The sequence below is a fragment of the Tachysurus vachellii genome, chromosome 1, assembly GCF_030014155.1.
Source record: "Tachysurus vachellii isolate PV-2020 chromosome 1, HZAU_Pvac_v1, whole genome shotgun sequence".
NCBI lineage: Eukaryota > Metazoa > Chordata > Actinopteri > Siluriformes > Bagridae > Tachysurus > Tachysurus vachellii.
This window is the reverse complement of record NC_083460.1, coordinates 16,260,491-16,279,874: the sequence shown is the minus strand read 5'-3', so window position 1 is coordinate 16,279,874 and position 19,384 is coordinate 16,260,491. Positions and strand designations below refer to the sequence as shown.

Below are 19,384 nucleotides of genomic sequence, written 5' to 3'. Positions count from 1 at the left end.
GGGTAATATCTAAAAGTTTATTTTTGATAGAAAATATTGTTGTATGCATTGCATACTATACATTTAAAAAATAAAAGTTCATTTTTCTAAAAAAGGAAACCAATTAGTTATTCATTTTAAGAGACCCGTCTTATTTTCTCTTGTATATTTAATATCGCTCTTTAATTAAGCAAAAATACATTTTATCAGATTAATCGATTAAATTTTTGGTAGAATATTCGATTACTAAAATATTCAATAGCTACAGCCCTAATTATAAGTCTATGAAAATATACTTGAATAGTTCAACTTCAAGTATGATTAGAGTAAGAATAACTTGTGTTACTTTTTCATATTTTTTTTATATTTCAAACTATGTTACTGTACGGTATCAGGTTTGTTTTTTATATTACAGATGTATCTCAGTCTACCTCAGTTTTATTTATGTTTACAAAACACTGCACATATTTTAAAACACTTTATTCACCAGAAGGTGAACAGCTAGTGAACTTCCTAGCACTAAACTTGCACTAAATTCTTAGGTTTCTCTATGTTTATATTTAACACTTTGCACTATTTTATTACACTTTATTAAGCATTTCTTACATTTTCTTTCATTTTGCACCTTAAATGTTAAGAGATAATTGTTAAGTGTTCATTGTGACTTTAGACTTATGTTTACATTTTAATTATTTGAGTTTTCCATGGTTGTTGACATTTCTGTCTTAATAACTGAAGGGATTACCATAAGAGGAAGGAACAGGAATCGACCGATATTTTTTTGACAGTTTTCGGCCATATCGCCCAGCCCTACTGAGTACAGTACCATTGTTTTTCAACAACCAATCACTTGATCACCATAGCACCAATAACCCATAATTGATTACCTTTTTTTTAGTAACTTATCAATGATAACCATGGATTCCTAGGGCTAATCACTGATCACCATTGTTCCCAAAACCAATCACTGATCACCATTGTTCTCAACTACCAATCACTTATAACCATTGTTCCCAACAACCCATCATTGATTATCATTTTATTCCCAATAACCTATCACTGATCCCGCTGGTTTCCTAGGACCAATCAATGATCACCATCGCTCCCAACAACCAATTGCTTATAACCATTTATCCCATTGAGCAATCACTGATCACCATTTTCCACAATAACCTGTTACTGATCAGCATTTTCCCCAGTAACCAATCACTGACCAACATTTTTTTCCAACAGTTATATTTCCCTATCCATTATTATTCCTTAACAAACAATTACTAATCACTATTATTTCCAAGAACTGAATGACAGTGGTCATAAAAACCAATCAATGATCACCACCATGCCCCAACAACCAATCGCCAGTTATCACCAGTATTCCCAATGACCCATGGCCAATCAGTGTTCACCAGTATTCCCAATGACCCATGGCTAATGAGTAATCACCAGTATTCCCAATGACCCATGGCCAATCAGTGTTCACCAGTATTGGCAATGACCCATGGCTAATGAGTAATCACCAGTATTCCCAATGACCCATGGCCAATCAGGGATCACCAGTATTCCCAATGACCCATGACCAACCAATGTTCACCAGTATTCCCAACCTCAATAGTACTTTGTTTTTCTTCATACTCTGAAATTTCCTGAAATACATCTTTCTTCATGCAATAGCTTATATTCAAATGATTAATGATTCAGTGAATATGCAAATTATGTCACATGACCATTTTACATAAAACATGTGTGTGTGTTTGAGCCCTATGATGGATTGGCACCCACACCTTGAACCCCAAATTCCCTGTAAAAGACTTCAGGTTCTTTTGTATCCTGTGTAGGTACAGAAAGTGGATGAATGCACTATTTGAGATCTCGCTGGTGTTAAAATCTCGTTAGGTTTAGGTACAGCATCCATAAACAGCGATGGTGTTAAGATTCACAGCACCTGTCAGGAGGCCGTTACTCCCAGCATGACCTGCGGTGCTTTTCTGCTGCTGCCACTGATGCCAGCTGACAGCAATGAACCAGAACCTAATGAATAAATATAACTGACAGTGGCCAGAGACAGATGTTCCACACGTCTGCTAAATAGGTTTCATAGCCAGGGCTATATTTGGAAAGAGAGCCTCCATATGTGCCTAAAACAAATATTAGCCCCCCCCCTCCAACACACAAAGACACCTTCTCTCACACGTTAAGCATTTCTTTCACAATTCACAAAAGGATGCAGAGATTTTAAGGAAGCTATGAGGACCAATCAAGTGAAGCCACAACTGAAATATATCTCTGATTCTTTGTACTAAGGCTTGCAGAACTATTCATTTTTTACCTAAACAATCACTATCACATTTTTCCATGATTTAAGCAAAACCTGTTTCATTACATAATTAATAAGGCAGTTAAATACTGATCACAACAGCATAAAAATTTATTCCAAAAGCAGCTCATATCCATCAACAAAGAGAGAGCTTTGAACTCAGAGACAGAGAGTTCTTTTCCAGCCATCGTATCCTAAATAGCTGACACGTAGCGACAGACATCCTTAAAGGAGTCTCGTTTAGCTATACCTTCAGACTGACAGCAGAAGGCGTGGACACCGTAGTGTCTTTTATCGGTCAAGGGCCGCCCAAGACGACATCTGACTGACATGAAGCAACCGATCATAGTTCATATTGTTCATACTTAGTGACATTAAAATGTAAAGCCGAGGTCCTGACAAAGCCAGTGGTGTTTTTTTGTTTCCAAAAACTACTGTGAACTTCATACCATTTCATACCAAAATTCCAGCGTTTAGTTGATCCTCACATTGTCACTGATGTAAACACGACGGCTTCCTTCTTCCCCGAGGGAAGTAAAGCATCCCTTGATCCCTTTGTTTCCAAAATGGAAATCCTGTAGAATTCAACCAATCAGATGATGACTTTAAAGCTCCTGAAGTGTTTGTAAAATTTGTGTGACATATAAACCGGATTTTAAGCCAAAGGTTCAAAGGCATGATGTCTAAAAACTGAAACTACCCTTAAAGTGGTTCATGCAGGACTGGTGACTCAAGATAATGCTGATCATGACAGAATTCATCATCATGGTCCAAGGATTTAACGTGGAATGTAAAAAACAGTCCTTAAAGCAGTGACTAAGCAACAGTCAACAGTCTTTACATTTTCAAATATAACAGAATTTAGCCTGAATGTTTTGTTACATTTTGTAAGTGACTTGTTTTAAACCTGTGAATGAAGGGGGAGGGGTGCATTGACCCCCTTGGCATGATTAACAAAGGAAGTCACAGTCAAATTACTCCTTCGTCTCATTATTTACAGCTTACAGTCCCTCGATAACAATTTTCATTCCCCTCTGTGACCCGGGGTCATTCGCTGTTTCTGTGACCCGTAAACACACACACACGTACACACACACACGTACACATATACACACATACACACACGTTTGTCTTTCTATACTTGTAAGGACCTTCCACTGAATTATTAATACAGCTAATGAACCATAAACATCCATTCTGAAACCTTTTTGTAAAAGAATTAGACCTGTTAAATGTCCCCAGAAGTTCCAAACTATTCCTATACTTGTTGGGAAATTTGGTCCCCACTAAAATATAAAGCCTGCCCACACACAAAGACACACACACACACACACACACACACAATAAGCTGTGGTATTTGAAAAGTCATTTTGATTCTAGCAGCCTACACATTACCACCTACCACACACCCACCAATCCAGATACACACATACACACACACATGCACACACATACACACACACCAGGTCTGGAGGAGAAACAGACCTAATAGGCTCTAGCTGAAATAGTCAATAGCATGAAAACAAACCACAGCCATGAGGAAAATTAGTCACCCTGTCATTTAAAAAAAAATAAAATAAATCAATACGTGGCCAGGTTCCCGCAGAGCAGAGTTTGAATTTCCAAAGGCCACAGACCTGTTTCTGCCTTCTTATCGCTGAGACAAAACTGCACTCACGGTTGTGATATTTGTTCAGTCAAACTGAGGTTAAAGCAGTCAATCATTTTCAAATGCTGAAGAAAAACTATTCTCACTGCATTCCTGGTAGTTGGATGATTTTAGCAGACCAGGATTCCATCAGGTATGGTGATTACGTCCAGCGCTAAAGCGGCTAATGTGAAATATTACAATAAAACATGTAACCAAGTGCAAATACGTAAAAACGCTGCAACGTGTTTCTGTCTAGACACAGCAGATGGATGTACCAGATGGACTTATCAGTGACTATACATGAAATTGAAGTCAAAACGATGTTGGCGGTCTGGAGATAGAAAGAAAACAAATGCTTATTCATTCCTATACGACACATTTGACCAGTTTGTCTGTGCCATGTGTAACATTGCTTTCATTGACACGCTGCATTTAAAAATGAAACCTAAACATTATAAACTAATAAACTATTAAATTCAGTGGCAGCCATATTGAACTGACAATTCTAAAGGATCTAAATAAACAAGGGGTCCAATGGGACTGAAAATTGATCCATGCTAAACTGCTTATATATTAATGCAGTGTGTCTAATGCTAATTGGTGGCCATTACTTGTTAGTCAGAGAATGCAATCCTACGTTTATGGAATGGTTCAAACTGTATTTTGCTTGATTTGTCACTGGCTTGATACATCTTTTGGTCCTTTGGGAATTTCTCAATACCTTTAAAGCTTTTACTCACTCACCAACTTCCTGTTTCAGTAAGTGCTTTATCCTGTTTAATGTCACAGTGGACCCTGAGCCTATGGAAGGAAAACTGTGCACAATATGCAGATATTTTCATAACGTCGCTGTTGGGCGGAAACCTCGTATGTCCAAATTTGGTCAATTTCATATTTTTTCACATATCGATGCTATTGGTCAGACCCCACGTGGGTCTGTTATTTTTACAAGTTATTAACCAATCTAAAGTCTTGAAAATAGCTTGAGCGCAAATCTCTTAACTCCATTGGACACTTCAACTGTCCACCTCTTAACTCCGCAGGAGGGCTTTGCGGCATAGTTCTCCTTAATAAGAGTTGCAACAAATCAACACGTCTTCTGAGGTAAATGTCTTCAAAACACTGGGCTTAAAGAAAAAAAATCTTGACCCCCGCTAGTTCTGGTGCTCGTCTGAGGACAGGAATTTAGCGCAAGACAATCCACTGCAACGCGGACTAAACCCTGTGCACTGCAGATAAGGTACGGCGTTTTTTTCATTTCCTGAAAAATAACGGTTTTGGAGATACGAGGATTCTGCCCGACAGCGACGATAAGTAATACCAGTTCATCTCAGGGCACCAATTGCAATCACATTCATTTAACATAACCAACTGGAATTTTTTTGAGACATGGGAAGATACCTAAGAACCTGGAAGAAAGCAGTGCCCAGGATCAAACCAGGAGCCTTAGAGCTTTCCACCAGGAAACACCAGGTGAAAGGGGAGAAACACCTTAGATGGGTCTCTAGTCACAGAACGGCATCTCTCTCTCTCTCTCTCTCTCTCTTACTCTTTCTCTCTCACTCTCTTTTTCTCTGTCTCTCTCTCTATCTCTTTTTTTACTCACTCTCTCTCTCTCTCTCTCTCTCTCTTACTCTTTCTCTCACTCTTTCTCTCTCGCTCTCTTTTTCTCTGTCTCTCTCTCTCTCTCTCTCTCTCACTCACTCACACACACACACACACACACACACACACACACCTAGGAGAAATTTAGAGTCACTGATTTATCAGTAACCCAGGAGTTGTGAGGCAGCTGCTCCATCCACCGTCTAAATCACATTTCTGAATTTATTTTCCGCTCAAAATGTCTACAAATCTGCCGTTTCATTGTTTCAGTCACTCTTAGCTCGAGGCTGTTAGTTTAAAGCACAACGCAGAGTGTGTTCATGAATACGGAGTGTGCGCAACCGGAGCCGCGCTTCACACCGGGGCCACTTTACGCTTTTACATTTTCACGCGTTGCGCGCTTTTACGCGTAAATCAGGCCAATTAACAGCTTCATCTATCAGATTTGCCAACCAAATATTCTGACCTGGACTCTTCCACGTGTCTAAATGTGATTTTATCATCATCATTATTTTTTGTTGCCATTTAAAGCCATGATTTTCTACGTCCATGGAAACCAGACTAGAAAAAAATCAGCACGCATGTGTCACGTACCAGGGACTGAATTGTCTCCGTAACGCAGTTCAGCTCGTTTGGGTTTGGATTGGTTTGTAAACGTCTGGTGTTTTTTTTCTCTACTTGGACACCGTTTGCGCTCAAGATCTCGCGCGCAACTTGAGAAAGAGCACCGAATAAATAAAAGTCACGTTTTACTTACATGCTTTAGCTCGTGCGTGCGGTCCTTCATGTCTCCAAACTACGTCCTGCGCTCTTCCGAGACCCTCAACCCCCTAAACCAAATCAGCGCACCCGTTTCTGTGCAAAACAGCTTAACGTGTGAGGGTGAGCGTGCAGGGTGGCGTGCGCATCTCTCGCGTAACCGGAGCGCGTGATTATTTCCCCTCTCCACCAACCCCCGGTTTGGCTCCCGGTTATAGAGCGAGGTAGGATTGACGGACAAGGGGGCTGTCTGGACTAACAGTGCGTGTCATACAGGTGCTGGATTATTTCAGCATGTTATTCAGTGCAGTCATGTGTTTTCTGGGACACGCCCAAAGCCGTCACGCGTCATCAGCAGCCAAACTCTTTGATCTTTGATTGACGTATGAGGTTGTTGTGAATGGCACCGTAAACGCGCGCGCCGTCGTTCAAAAATCACCAGCCTTAGGAAAAAAAAATTCACAATAAATTTCTAGGATTCGTTTTAAATTATGAATAATTAAAATTTAGAAAACTGCAAACATTTGATTTATTTAAATGCAAATTACTTTTACTCAATTTTTTTATTCTAATATTTGTTAGTTTGTTTATTAGAAACAAAGAATATTTCCACCAAATTAGTTTTCATTCATTAGAAACGAATAAGATCTTTAAAAATAACCTAATTTCACTCCAATCTTTTGGGGCCTTTTGTTTTAAAGAAAACATAAAACCTACATTTATTAAAAAATAAAACTGGATTGAAAAATAATAAGAAAAGCCAACATGGTAATGATAATTACTATTATTATCTGTGCTCTAATTTATTTTTAATAGACTATTATACCCTGGTGTTGAGAGGAGAGCGCCCTCTGCTGGAGGCCATTAATAACGCTCCTTAGGTAACACACACATCAATCCATCCATCGTTCAGAGCCTGTCCCGGGAATCCTGAGTGTGAACAGCACAATCCTGAATGGAACCACAATCCATCACAAAACACAGACTCATTCTAGGGTTAATTTATTGTCCCTAAGCTACGATCAAACTGAAGACCCTGGAGCTCAAGATCAAGATTAACGATTGCAGTTTATAACGGAAGCACACACACAGAGAAAGATCTGAATCATAATCAATGTCACAGATTAAAAAATGCTAAATAAAGCCTTAAGCATTCTGCCTTTAATCATCCGTTTAATAGAAGACGACATCATAACACAAAATAGAGAAATACTTTTATTTAATAAGAATTTCATGCCTTTCAAATGAGAATCATTTCACCATCTAAAATCATATCCTGTTGCCATGGTTGTGTTTTCTATATCCATATTTTATCTTTCAGCAGCTGTTCAGAAAAGAGTTCTCACTGCTCGAGTCCACCGAGTCAGCCATGGTCTCCTGTACAGTCCATAAATTGCCTGAATGGGAAAAGACGCTTCTTGAGGCGGAGCATCGGTCAAGACGGTCTTCAGAATCGAGGTCTCCTATTGCGGCCTGTGTATTTTGTATCTGCCCTCACGTCCCTGAAATGATATCATTAATATTAATAAATACAGAATCAGCCATGAGGAGCACCATCTGAACCATTACAGAATAGATTAGACTTAGTGTTTGATTAAGACATTGGTGACAAATTAAAGGGGGAAAAAAACAACGTTGGGTGTTCAGACCGCTCGAGCCACATGATCTGCTTTAACGAGTTGTGGAACTTTACAAGAGGAAGGAGGGATTTGTTTTGACCACAGATTGATCAAATCAGTCACTCAGCAGATTGATAGACAGAGTCAAATAGACTGACAGACAGAGTCAAATAGACAGAGGGGCAGACAAACAGAGAGACAGACAAAATCAAACAGATAGACAGACAGAGTCAAATAGACAGACAGACAGACTAAAAGACAGACAGACAGAGTCAAATAGACAGACAGACAGACTAAAAGACAGACAAAGACAGACAGAAAGACAGACAGACAGACTAAAAGACAGACAGACAAAGACAGACAGAAAGACAGACAGACAGACTAAAAGACAGACAGACAAAGACAGACAGAAAGACAGCCAGACAGACAAAAAGACAGAGACAGAGAGTCAAATACAGACAGACAGAGTCAAAGACACAATCAAAAAGACAGAGAAAGAGAGCCAAAGAGACAGAGAGTCAAATACAGACAGACAGACAGACAGAGTCAGATAGACAGACAGAGACAGACAGACAGACTAAAAGACCGAGACAGAGTCAAAGAGACAGACAGAGAGTCAAAGAGACAGACAAAGACAGATAGAAAGAAAGACAGACAGAGAGTCAAATAAAGACAGTCAAATAAAGACAGAGTCAAATAGAAAGACAGACGACAGTCAGTCAGACAGTCAGGTATTCAGACAGTCGGTCAGACAGATGTAGAAAAAGAAGAGTAATATTGAAGAAAACAATATTCCTGCATCTTGTATATTCCTGTATATCGTATAAAGAAAAGAACATTTTAGTCAAGATTTGAAAGAAGTTTCATTTATAGTCGTGCAAAAATGCCGAATTGAAGTTTGACACCCAGCTCTTTGGACTCGAATCTCATGCATAACAAAGATGCTCTTTTTTCTTTCTCTGTCACCTGTCTAAAGATTTTCCCCACATGTTGTAATCCTCACTGCAAAACACACAGAAGGTACCAGAGACACTTACTTGCCCTGCCTTCGCCTCCTCTCCTTCTTCTCCTTGATCCAGTCCTTGCCCTTTTTCAAGGATTTGCCTTTCAGGTTTTTGAAGCGAGATCTTTGGGAGGACACAGAACACAGAGTGACATGATTTTAAAACTTAAAAAATAAACAGTGGTGTTAAATTTACAGTCTGGGAAACACTAATTGTGTTAATGTTAGAGGGAGGAAAAACTGTCGTGATGAAGCTAGAGTCAGACAGAACTACTGCCCTCTGTCTCTGTCGGTCCACGTCCAGTCAGGACAGGAGAGTACTGAGACCTGTGCTGAGCCACGGACAAGACCTCTGACTAAAGGGGGTGCCAATAATTATCATCGTATTTACATCGAGGTGCGAATCTATGAAACAGTTATGTGGACGTAGAAGGTTGTTAATGCATCATAGTCAGATTACTAATTATACAATAACACACACGTTTTAATTATATAAAAGTGTTCTTTAATACAAAATTAAAATCAATCAATAAAAAAAATGTAAACGTTTTCTCAATTGTTAAATTATCTGCAAATGAAATATTTCAAAGGAAAAATATTAATAACTAAATGCTTTGTACCAAAATTTAAGGCACTAGAAATTACGCCGAAAAAATAAATAAATAAATAAATAAACGAATGAATAAATAAATAAATAAATAAATAAATAAATAAATAAAAACCAAAAGTGCTAAAGAATAAAAACGTTAAAAACGGACATTTCCTCTTTTTTCTTTTCAAGAATAAAATTCATCACACTAAATGCAAGAAATTATGTGTAGTGTCAACTGAAATAATTAAAAACTTAAATTCATCATTGATTTTTAGTTTCAGAGATAATTCTAGCGCTGGAACATCGTCTAATTATTATTAATTTTTAATAAGCTTAAAATAACGAAAATAATGAATCTAAAACAAGTCATTTAAGGTATTTAGAAGGAAAACTTCATCCTTTTGTGTCCATAACAAGCCCGGTGTGTTATTGTATAGAGAGAAAGCACCGGTCTTACCTCTGTCCTGTGAACTGCGCTTGATTTGAAACGTTTCTGTCAACGGTCTCAGTCCCTAAACCCTTAAATACAGAAAAACAAATGCATACTTAATATTTAAAGCCAAATCTTCGCTCAGTGTTTTGTGAATTAGGTTACGTACCTTGGGCAAGACGCCAGACACACCGGCGAACAGGCAGAGGAAGAACCTTCCGGAAGAGTGCAGGTGATGATTAGTTTATTAGTTATAAACACTGACACAGAACAGCACGAGTTATTGATGATAGTGTGGCGCTGAAAAAAAAATAAAGTAATAAATAAAAGTGTGTGTGTGGGGGGCACATACTTTTTGGCTTTGCTGCTGTTGGGGTAGTCGACTACCATACCTCCGGTGAAACCTGCCCTCATGGCCTGGGATGTGATCAACTCCAACTGGAACCAGATACCAAAGTTAACACTGCACTGATCACAAGCAGGTAACTTCCTGTCATCACTATGCAATTGTTTTTTTTACTGCAATAAAAAGTGTGCGTTAATATGGTTGTGTGTGTCGAGATGGGGGTGTGCGTCGAGATGGGGGGTGTGTGTCGAGATGGGTGTGTGTGTCAAGAAGGGGGGTGTGCGTTGAGATGGGGGGGGGTGTCGAGATGGGTGTGTGTGTCAAGAAGGGGGGTGTGCGTCGAGATGGGCATGTGTCAAGATGGGTGTGCGTTGAGATGAGGTGTGTGCGTCGAGAAGGGGGGGAGATGTGCGTCAACATGGGTGTGTGTGTCAAGATGGGTGTAAAACTTTAAGATCGCTGCCAACATTATGATGGAATGTGATTTAAATGAGCTCATCATGTCTGACTTTAAAAATTCATGGTAATCTTGTGTTAGTGCGAAAACAACAGACCCTTCAGTACATAGACACAATAGACACTACAGCACATAGTGCATAGTGTAAGTGTGTAGGATGTCATTTGGGATGCAGCCAATGTGTTAAAATGAGTAATATCAGTAGTTTCCTCACCTGTTCTGAATTTTCCGGATAAAGCTGGAAGACGGCACGAGCACTTCTAGTCTACAAATGAATAAAAGATCCAGAGAATTTGATTCCAGTGGACTTTTTTTAACAGAACGTTGAGTGAATCTCTGTATTGTGTTTGATTGTATGAACGTCCTACCAGAGAGGAGTAGAGCGTGCTGAAGAAGGTGTAGAGTCTCTTGGGAGGACTGTGTGTCTTTTTATCTGCATTACACAGCCACTGCAGAGCGGAAATACTGAGGACAACGAATAGGCAAAAGAAAAAGTAGTCTAGAACAAATCTGGACATAGATCTAGACAGAAGAATCAAATGTGAGTCACTCGGATTCATGTGAATGTGAACTGAAGCTCTGGACACTGCATTGTCCTGCACTTCTTCCTGCCACGTCATTGGCTGATTAGATCATTTGCATGAATGGGCACAAAGCGGCACAAAATGCTGGAATTTTACAGTTAAAAATACAGATTTAATCTGATTTACATTAAAAATAAAATTGGAACAACAGACATGAAAGCAGAATCAAGCAAAGTGTGATAATCTAAAGCGATTCATCAAAATCACGTAGACTTTCTGCAGACGCGTCGTGTTATGTGTTTCTCTCTCTCTCTCTCTTTTACTGCCCACTGCTCCCAGGTGCCACAGCATAAATGGCTGCCCACTGCTCCGGGTGTGTGTTCACTGCTGTGTGTGCGCACTTTGGATGGGTTAAATGCAGAGAACGAATTCTGAGTATGGGTCACCATACTTAGCTGTATGTCACGTCACTTTCACTTTACTCTCTTTCTCTCTCTATATTCAGCTGAACCCCTCTTTGATTCACGTGTGACGAACATGAGCATAGCTCTCACAGGAAGTCATTAAATACGTGTCTTTACTGATAGGAGTTTAAAAGAAGGATCCTACACATGCAGTCTCACCACTTTAAGTAGTTTTCTATTAAAAAAAAACAACAAAAAAACCATCAGAAACTGTTTTTTTTCTTTTCTCTTTACCTGATACATCCGTCGAAAGTCCCCGGTCTGAAAGGCATTCCTTGTCCAATGTCTCCTAATACGAGATCTCCGTCCACCTCCCTGTCTGAGGCAACGTCTTACAGAGAAAAATAAACAATATCTCACATGCTTATGTGACTAAAAGGAAAAACAGTTTAAGACCGTTGTTATTATATTGCAATTGAATTTTTTTTATTTGATGTATGGCACAGCAGACGATCCACATACTCCAAGACTAATAACTACTAAAGTAGATGAAGTGGATGTGACAACCGGTACTCACTTAACATGGCCGTGCTGATGTCCACACCAACCCAGTAATGACCTTCTTCTGATAAATAATCTCCACTGAGTCCAGAGCCACAGCTGAAGAGACAAACAGAAGACTGAATCACGCACAGACACAGAAAGAGAAAATCCTAGTAAAGATAAAAGTTCTTCATAAACCGTCTTAACCCTTAAAAGAGCTCATAAGATCAAAAAGTGTTAGTAGAAGTGAGGAGGACTTTTAAGAGGATTAAGAGTTTCTTTATCAGAGGAGAAAATGACTGAAAGGTGAAGAGGGAGAAGAAATGTGTTGTGTACGATATTTAATATGATGGGTCACAAACATAATCCCTACATGATATAGACTCAGTATCTTAACATAGAGACAAAGTGAAGGTTCATAATAAACCAGATTTTAAATGCGCTCCTATTTTTTTTTATTGAACAACCAATCACAGTCTTCAACAGAATGTGTCACCTAGTAACAGGTTAAGCCCTGCCTCCTCTCTAAAATAAACGTGTGTGTATTTTCCTGAGATTGGTCCTGAATTATAATTAGAAATGTTTGTGCTAAATCAGGAGCTCTCAGAGATCATTCTTAGAGTCTTTATGAATATGGACCCAGGTGTATATATGAAAACATGGGGATTTTTGTCCCAAAACACTGTAAATACACACCCTACATCCAGCAAATAGCAAGACTGATCTTCTGGCAAGCTCAGCAGCTCCACTGCTCTCTCTGACATCTGTGTCTGGATCTCGATCATCCGTGAGCTGCGTGGAATAAAGCAGGCACTGATTACAGCAAGCATTTTATCAGTGGGCACCTTATTTACAGACACACAGGGCAGTAAAAAACACAAGCTGAATTGATTGACAGTTGAGAAGGAGCTTACTTTTGGGAATACTTCTTCGCCTCTTCCTCATTGTAGAACTGCAATAAGAACACATTTGACATTATTTAATTTGATATTATTTGATATTATATTATTTTATATTATTTTACATTATTTGATTTTATATTATTTACTATTTTATTTTATATTATTTGATATTTTATTTTACATTATTTGATATTATTTTATTTTATATTTTACATTATTTGATATTATTTGATATCTTATTTTATTTGATATATCATTATTTGATATTATTTGATATTATTTGATATGGGAGCACGGTGGCTTAGTGGTTAGCACGTTCGCCTCACACCTCCAGCGCCTCACACCTCCTTGGCATCTCTGGAAAATTGTCCCTAGTGTGTGATTGCGAGAGTGTGTGTGTGCCCTGCGATGGGTTGGCACTCCGTCTAGGGTGTATCCTGCCTTGATGCCCGATGACGCCTGAGATAGGCACAGGCTCCCCGTGACCCGAGGTAGTTCGGATAAGCGGTAGAAAATGAGCAGGGTTCCCACTCTTTTTCAGAGATCATTTTCCAGGACTTTTCCAGGACATTTCAAATTTAGCAAAAAAAGACAAGGATCACAGATTCAGAGCCTAAAGTAACATGTTCTTCTCTCCAGAAGTCTTAAAAACAACGTACACTTTATGGCTATTACTTAACTATACTTTTAAAGACAATTTGTCATGTGAATGAAATTTCAACATTTATAAAATAAAAAGACCGCACATATTAATACCCTTTCCTTTCTCAGGCCAATCCCGTCATGCATGCTTTAGTTTGATGTGCATTCCCTTTGCACATGATATTCAGATTAACAAGGTTAATATAACCTGCTTACTGTCACCATTTGCTGAAAACATTCGAGCACTTAAACCATTCCTAGCACCTGAAACCCCAACACAAGACAGCGTCATCTGTCACAGCGAGATTAAACAGCATAAGAAAAAACTCTGCATCCCTGAACAGAGCGTTTTCTGTTACTAACTTTAATTGTTTTGACCAGTTGTAAACTGTTCTTTAAATGATCAAGAACATTTAAAAATAATAATTTTCCAGGACAAAAAGATTTTTTTCCAGGACAATTTATGTTTTCTCTCATTTTCCATGTGTTTTCCAGGACTGGAACATTGGTCATTAATTTTCCAGGATTTCCAGGTTTTCCAGGACGCGTGGGAACCCTGATGAGTGAGTGATTTGATATTTTAGATTATTTTACATTAAATTTGATATTAATTGATTTCATATTATTAGATTTTAGATTATTTTAGATTATTTGATTTTATTTGACATTATTTTATATTATTAGATTTTAAAGCTCTTACTTAAAATTCTTGGGTAGCTTATTTACTACTGACACAAGACTGAATCCCAAACGCGTTCTTATCCCTTACACAGATTCACTTCATCCTGTCTAAAATAAAAGGCATCTACACAGAACATGAATAAGATCCAACATGGAGCTGTTTTGGGTTCCAGCTCCATTCTGACTTACTCACCATCTCAGGAGGTGCCATGTGCTCGGGCCTGCGACAACTAGCAGCCATGTTTGTTATATCTGGGAATTACAGTATCAGTCTAAATGCAGAAAAAAGATATAAACCAACGGGATGTCTATGATCATAACACACTAAACCAAGCAAGAACAATATATACACATGTATCTAAAGGGTCGCCCAAGATGACGTCACCTTTCGGCGACGACAACAAACCGTCTTAAAGAGACAAGCGTTAAAATAAAAGTTAGTTATTTTTAGTTATACGTTTGTTCTATTTACTTAATCATATACTATGAGAAAGGTGAAAGGATAAAAAAAAACAGATGGAAAAACCTGCTTTATAGATAAAATAAGGACAAAGTTTTAAAAACATTACAACAAAACAGTGTCCTTTTTTTAATTATTCCACACGTTTTTGAGCAAAGAGCACCAATAAATCACTGATTCTCAATATTTGCATGTATTTTATCGTTTACATGTATTTTCTTTAGACATGTTTGTGTTCTGTTTACATGTAAAGCTATATTACATGTACAGCTTTAGATTTTATCCTCTGGTTTTAGAAAAATAATTATTTTTTTTACAAAGGTATAGCAAGTTTTGACGACAGTTAAGAGTGACATCTCCAACCCCCCACCCAAACACAACGATGGGCCTGCACCCTTTTCGCCACCTTCTCTGGGCCAGTATCCTGCAACTTGGCCTTTTTAGGGGACTTTCCTCTCATGGCAAATGAGAGAATGCTTAGTTGCAATACATTTTAATTTATTTAGTGCTAATACAATTATTAAGCCTATTTGGAGAGAGATGTTTAATGTGACAAAATGTCAGTCATCCTATGATAATGAAACTATGGCTTAGACCAGTGGTTCTCAAACTTTTTCAGCGTGCAGCCGCTCTTGTATACTGTGCATCCCTACTTGCCCCCAAAAGAAAATTTATGACATAAAACATTCTAAAACTTAATATTTGAATTAAACAAAACATATTAAATTATACATTGTAGTGCTGTTGGTTAGTAGCCTTATTTTTCTGAGATTTAATTACACAGAATTTATGATAAATTCATTATTTTATAAAATGTCATAAAACTGTGGCCCCTCGGCACCATCTCAGGGTCCCCAGTTTGAGAACGTGACACTTGAGAGCCCTGTGTATACAAATGGAACTTGAAATGAGGCGTGTGTGTTTAATTTATTATTGTAATGCATTTATAAGGCTATTAGTAATTAACTTATAAACTTGTTTATAACTTGTATAGGTAGAAAGTTGAGTTTTTTTTAAAGTGCATTGATCATAATAACAGTTTGTGTATTCGAGATTCAAAAAAATAAATAACTTCCATGGAATAAATTCGACAATATAAATATTTGTATGCTTTTATGATTTTTTTTAGAGAAAATAAATACAAATTCAAAATAAAAGTATTCGGAACTACTTTTGGTCTAACCTTGTTCTGATTGGCTGACCATTTAGCTAGCGGATGTTGACATTGTATACCGTAATGGCGGCGCTCAGTAGAGTCGGTTTATACAAACTTCGTCCTTTGAATATAAAGAGCTGGTTTACGGTAACTAGCCGCCGTCGTGTGTCGGTTTTCAGGGCGTGTTTTAGGACACAGAGAGCTTTGTGTCGCGTCTCTGAGACACATTTACAGTCTCCTGCTGCTCTGATCATCATCAGGTCTCACAGCAGCAACAGCAGCAGCAGCAACAGCAGCTCTTCACTTCACACGTCTACAACGGCGTATTATGACGTTTTGCGTGTTTCCCCGAACGCCACGCAGGCGCAGATTAAAACAGCGTACTATCGCCAGAGCTTCCTTTACCATCCGGACCGGAACGCGGGCAGCCACGAAGCCGTGCGCCGGTTCTCCGAGATCAGTGAAGCCTACAAGGTCCTGGGCAGCATCAGCCTCAGGAGGAAATATGATCGCGGTGTCCTGAGCTTGTCAGACCTCCAAAGCGCAGTGAGACCTTCTCGTAAAGACCAGGAGCATCCCGAGCACCATCATCATCATCATCATCATCATCATCAGCGGTTCTCTCGGTCTGTCCGGGGCGCAGGAACAAAACCCATGTTCGACTTCGACGCTTTTTATCGTGCGCATTACGGGGAACAGCTGGAGAGAGAACAGAACCTGCGCCGATGGAGAGAGCAAAGAAAACAAGCACAAAAAAAGAACTTAATGGCATTTAAAATGGAAAAATGGACCGAAATGGCTGTCGGTACACTTCTGGTTTTAGGGCTTGTTCTTCTAGCCAGACTGAAATCATAATATTTTGCACATAGCATTTATATAGACCTGTGCTCGTGATTTACATTCACAGCACCTTTATATCCATAAGGGCCTTGTTCAGGGGCCCAACATTGGCAGCCTGGTGGACCTGGGATTCGAACTCACAACCTTCTGTTTGGTAGCTCAACACCTTAACCACTAGGCCTGCTGTTAAATGACTTTAAATGTGCAATAGTTATTATATTATCTGCTTACATGCAACTATGACCTTATTACACGTGTATTAACGGTGCATTAAGTAAGATTACTCGTAGACACGCCCACATTCGTGAAGCTCCACCCACAATATCGACATGAAGCGTGTTCAATTCAGTTTGTTAATTTTCTTAAAATCAGTTCTTTGCTTGTTCAAGATTGCTTGTTTAACAACACTTTTTTGTTTTTGACTCGTTTAACTTGTTTTAAAGTTTCTTGGGTTGGGGGAATTTTAACAGCTGATTAAACTGCAGGATGTGTTTGTACTGGTGTTTCTGACAGTTACAGCATGAAATGTTAATCTGTGTTATTTATTTGTATCCCTGGAATTTGATGTGCTGTTTCTAAAGGTGTTCACATCTGAATAGATTTCTTATAATAAACAGCTCTAATTTATTAGAATATGACACAAAATGTTACCTCATGACTTGTAAAGGAAGAATAATTCAAGGTGATGAATAAAAGGTCCGGTGAATAAATTTGTGTTAAGTTTGTGAAGCTCCATTTAATTTCATTCTTCACGATCACTGGCATCACACACTTTATTACATTTATGTGAATCAGAATCACGTTTATTGGCCAAGTGTGTTCACACAAGGAATTTGTTTCCAGCTGTTTGTGACTCTCAAAAGTACAGACATAAATAACACTATACTATACAAGACAATACAGACATAAATAACACTATACTATACAAGACAGGACTAAACAGAAGATGAAATACACATCTTGTACAATATACACATGTTTTGTACAATATACAGCAGCAGTAGTGTGTGTAACGTATACGGATGATGTGATGACTGACAGTTCTGATAACTAAGTACTTATAGATATGAAGCAGGGAATATAATTATGGTGAGTTGTTAATCAGGGTGATTGTCTTGGGTAAGAAACTGTTCCTGTGTCTGGTAGTCTTAGTAAACAAAGTTCTGTAGTTTTGTAATAGTGTCCATTTTCTTGTAATTTTTATTATATATTTGTCTAAACTGACGTTTCACGAAACATCAACTTCTTAAATTTAGCGAGTAAAAAGTGTAACGATGTAGTAAAGAAGATATTCTGCTGTGCTGCTTGTAACTACGTGACAGTGTGAGATGAGGACAGGACACAAATACACAAAACAGTGGATACAAAGAACATGAGCGCTAATGTGTAATCTATTGGTGAGATCAGAGCAATTGTTAGCTCAACAATGTGAAGCCCCAGCTTGAGCAAAAGAAGCTGCTTTTTGGCTGAATCAACAGTGGTTAAAAAAGGCATGTGTTAATAAGGTTGAAGTTGTATTTGAAGTCAAATAGCTGTTTTTGAAGAAATGCTACATATTTCTGGATGATGTACATTGATTTCTAGGCAATAGCTTCGAGCAGTTTTAACAACAAACATTGTTGGAAAGCTCTGTTTTATAAGAGGAATAAAGACATCATTTGGATGCAATTACAGTTACCTTTATTCCTCTTACACCACAGCAAATGGTCACAAATTCTTTACTTATTAAACAATGACATGTCATTTATGGCTTCATTTAACGACGCAGAACATGCATGAAATGATTGATTGTAATAACACATTTTCTATCTGTTTACGATTAACCTTAGATTTAATGCATAACGGTGAAAAAATTTTAAATAAATAAAATATAAAGTTATGATGGTTGAGATTTGAAACATACGGAAGTCCTAAGAGTCCATACATTATATATATATTTTTTCTTTCTTGTTTTGTCGTTGTCAGGGATCAGCCCGGACTTCTGGCCATGTGCTATTGTTGTTGTCATGTGTCTGCCTCGCTTTCGTCTGTTCCTTCCTGTCTCCACACCTGTTCCTAATTGTATCTGATTGTCTCTTGTATTTAAGTGTGTCGCGCTGCCATTCGTATAATTCCGTGTGTGTGTGTGTGTGTGTGTGTGTGTGTGTGTGTGTGTGTGTGTGTGTGTGTGTGTGTGTGTGTGTGTGTGTGTGTGTGTGTGTGTGTGTGTGTGTGTGTGTGTGTGTGTGTGTGTGTGTGTGTGTGTGTGTGTGTGTGTGTGGTGTTGTATAAAGTACTAGAAAGCAATACTTGAGTAAAAGTACAAGTACCGTACTAGAAAAAGACTTTGGTAGAAGTGAAAGTTACCTTTTAGAATATTACTCAAGTAAAAGTCTTAGAGTATCTGATATATACTGTACTTAAGTATCAAAAGTCATTTTCTGATATTTAATGTACTTAAGTATTTGAAGTAAAAGTAATATTTCAGTGATTTTCGG

General features: G+C 38.3%; 3 protein-coding genes across 5 annotated transcripts in view; 1 reads left to right on the top strand and 2 right to left on the bottom strand.

The window, feature by feature from the left end:
- Positions 1 to 6,612, bottom strand: part of LOC132848764 (syntaxin-1A) — a 90,761-nt gene extending 84,149 nt beyond the window's left edge. For 2 of the 3 annotated variants that reach the window (XM_060874757.1, XM_060874765.1), the window contains exon 1: positions 6,307 to 6,611. In XM_060874757.1, coding sequence (XP_060730740.1) covers positions 6,307 to 6,336 — 30 coding nt within the window. In that variant the 5' untranslated portion in view covers positions 6,337 to 6,611. Of the gene's footprint in view, positions 1 to 6,306 lie in introns of all 3 variants that reach the window. The other variant, XM_060874747.1, reaches the window with a different exon arrangement.
- Positions 6,613 to 7,510: 898 nt separating this feature from the next.
- On the bottom strand, positions 7,511 to 14,844 carry bud23 (BUD23 rRNA methyltransferase and ribosome maturation factor). The gene is made up of 12 exons (XM_060861292.1): positions 14,645 to 14,844; positions 13,141 to 13,178; positions 12,923 to 13,018; positions 12,261 to 12,343; positions 11,978 to 12,074; positions 11,124 to 11,220; positions 10,970 to 11,020; positions 10,305 to 10,390; positions 10,122 to 10,167; positions 9,980 to 10,041; positions 8,965 to 9,054; positions 7,511 to 7,810 (listed from the first exon to the last, which is right to left on the bottom strand). Exons 1-12 carry the CDS (start codon positions 14,690 to 14,692, stop codon positions 7,756 to 7,758), a joined length of 849 nt encoding a protein of 282 aa, XP_060717275.1. The 5' UTR covers positions 14,693 to 14,844; the 3' UTR covers positions 7,511 to 7,755.
- Positions 14,845 to 16,136: 1,292 nt separating this feature from the next.
- Positions 16,137 to 17,617, top strand: dnajc30b (DnaJ (Hsp40) homolog, subfamily C, member 30b). Its single transcript, XM_060861162.1, has one exon. It carries the CDS (start codon positions 16,149 to 16,151, stop codon positions 16,920 to 16,922), a length of 774 nt encoding a protein of 257 aa, XP_060717145.1. The 5' UTR covers positions 16,137 to 16,148; the 3' UTR covers positions 16,923 to 17,617.
- Positions 17,618 to 19,384: the final 1,767 nt, after the last annotated feature.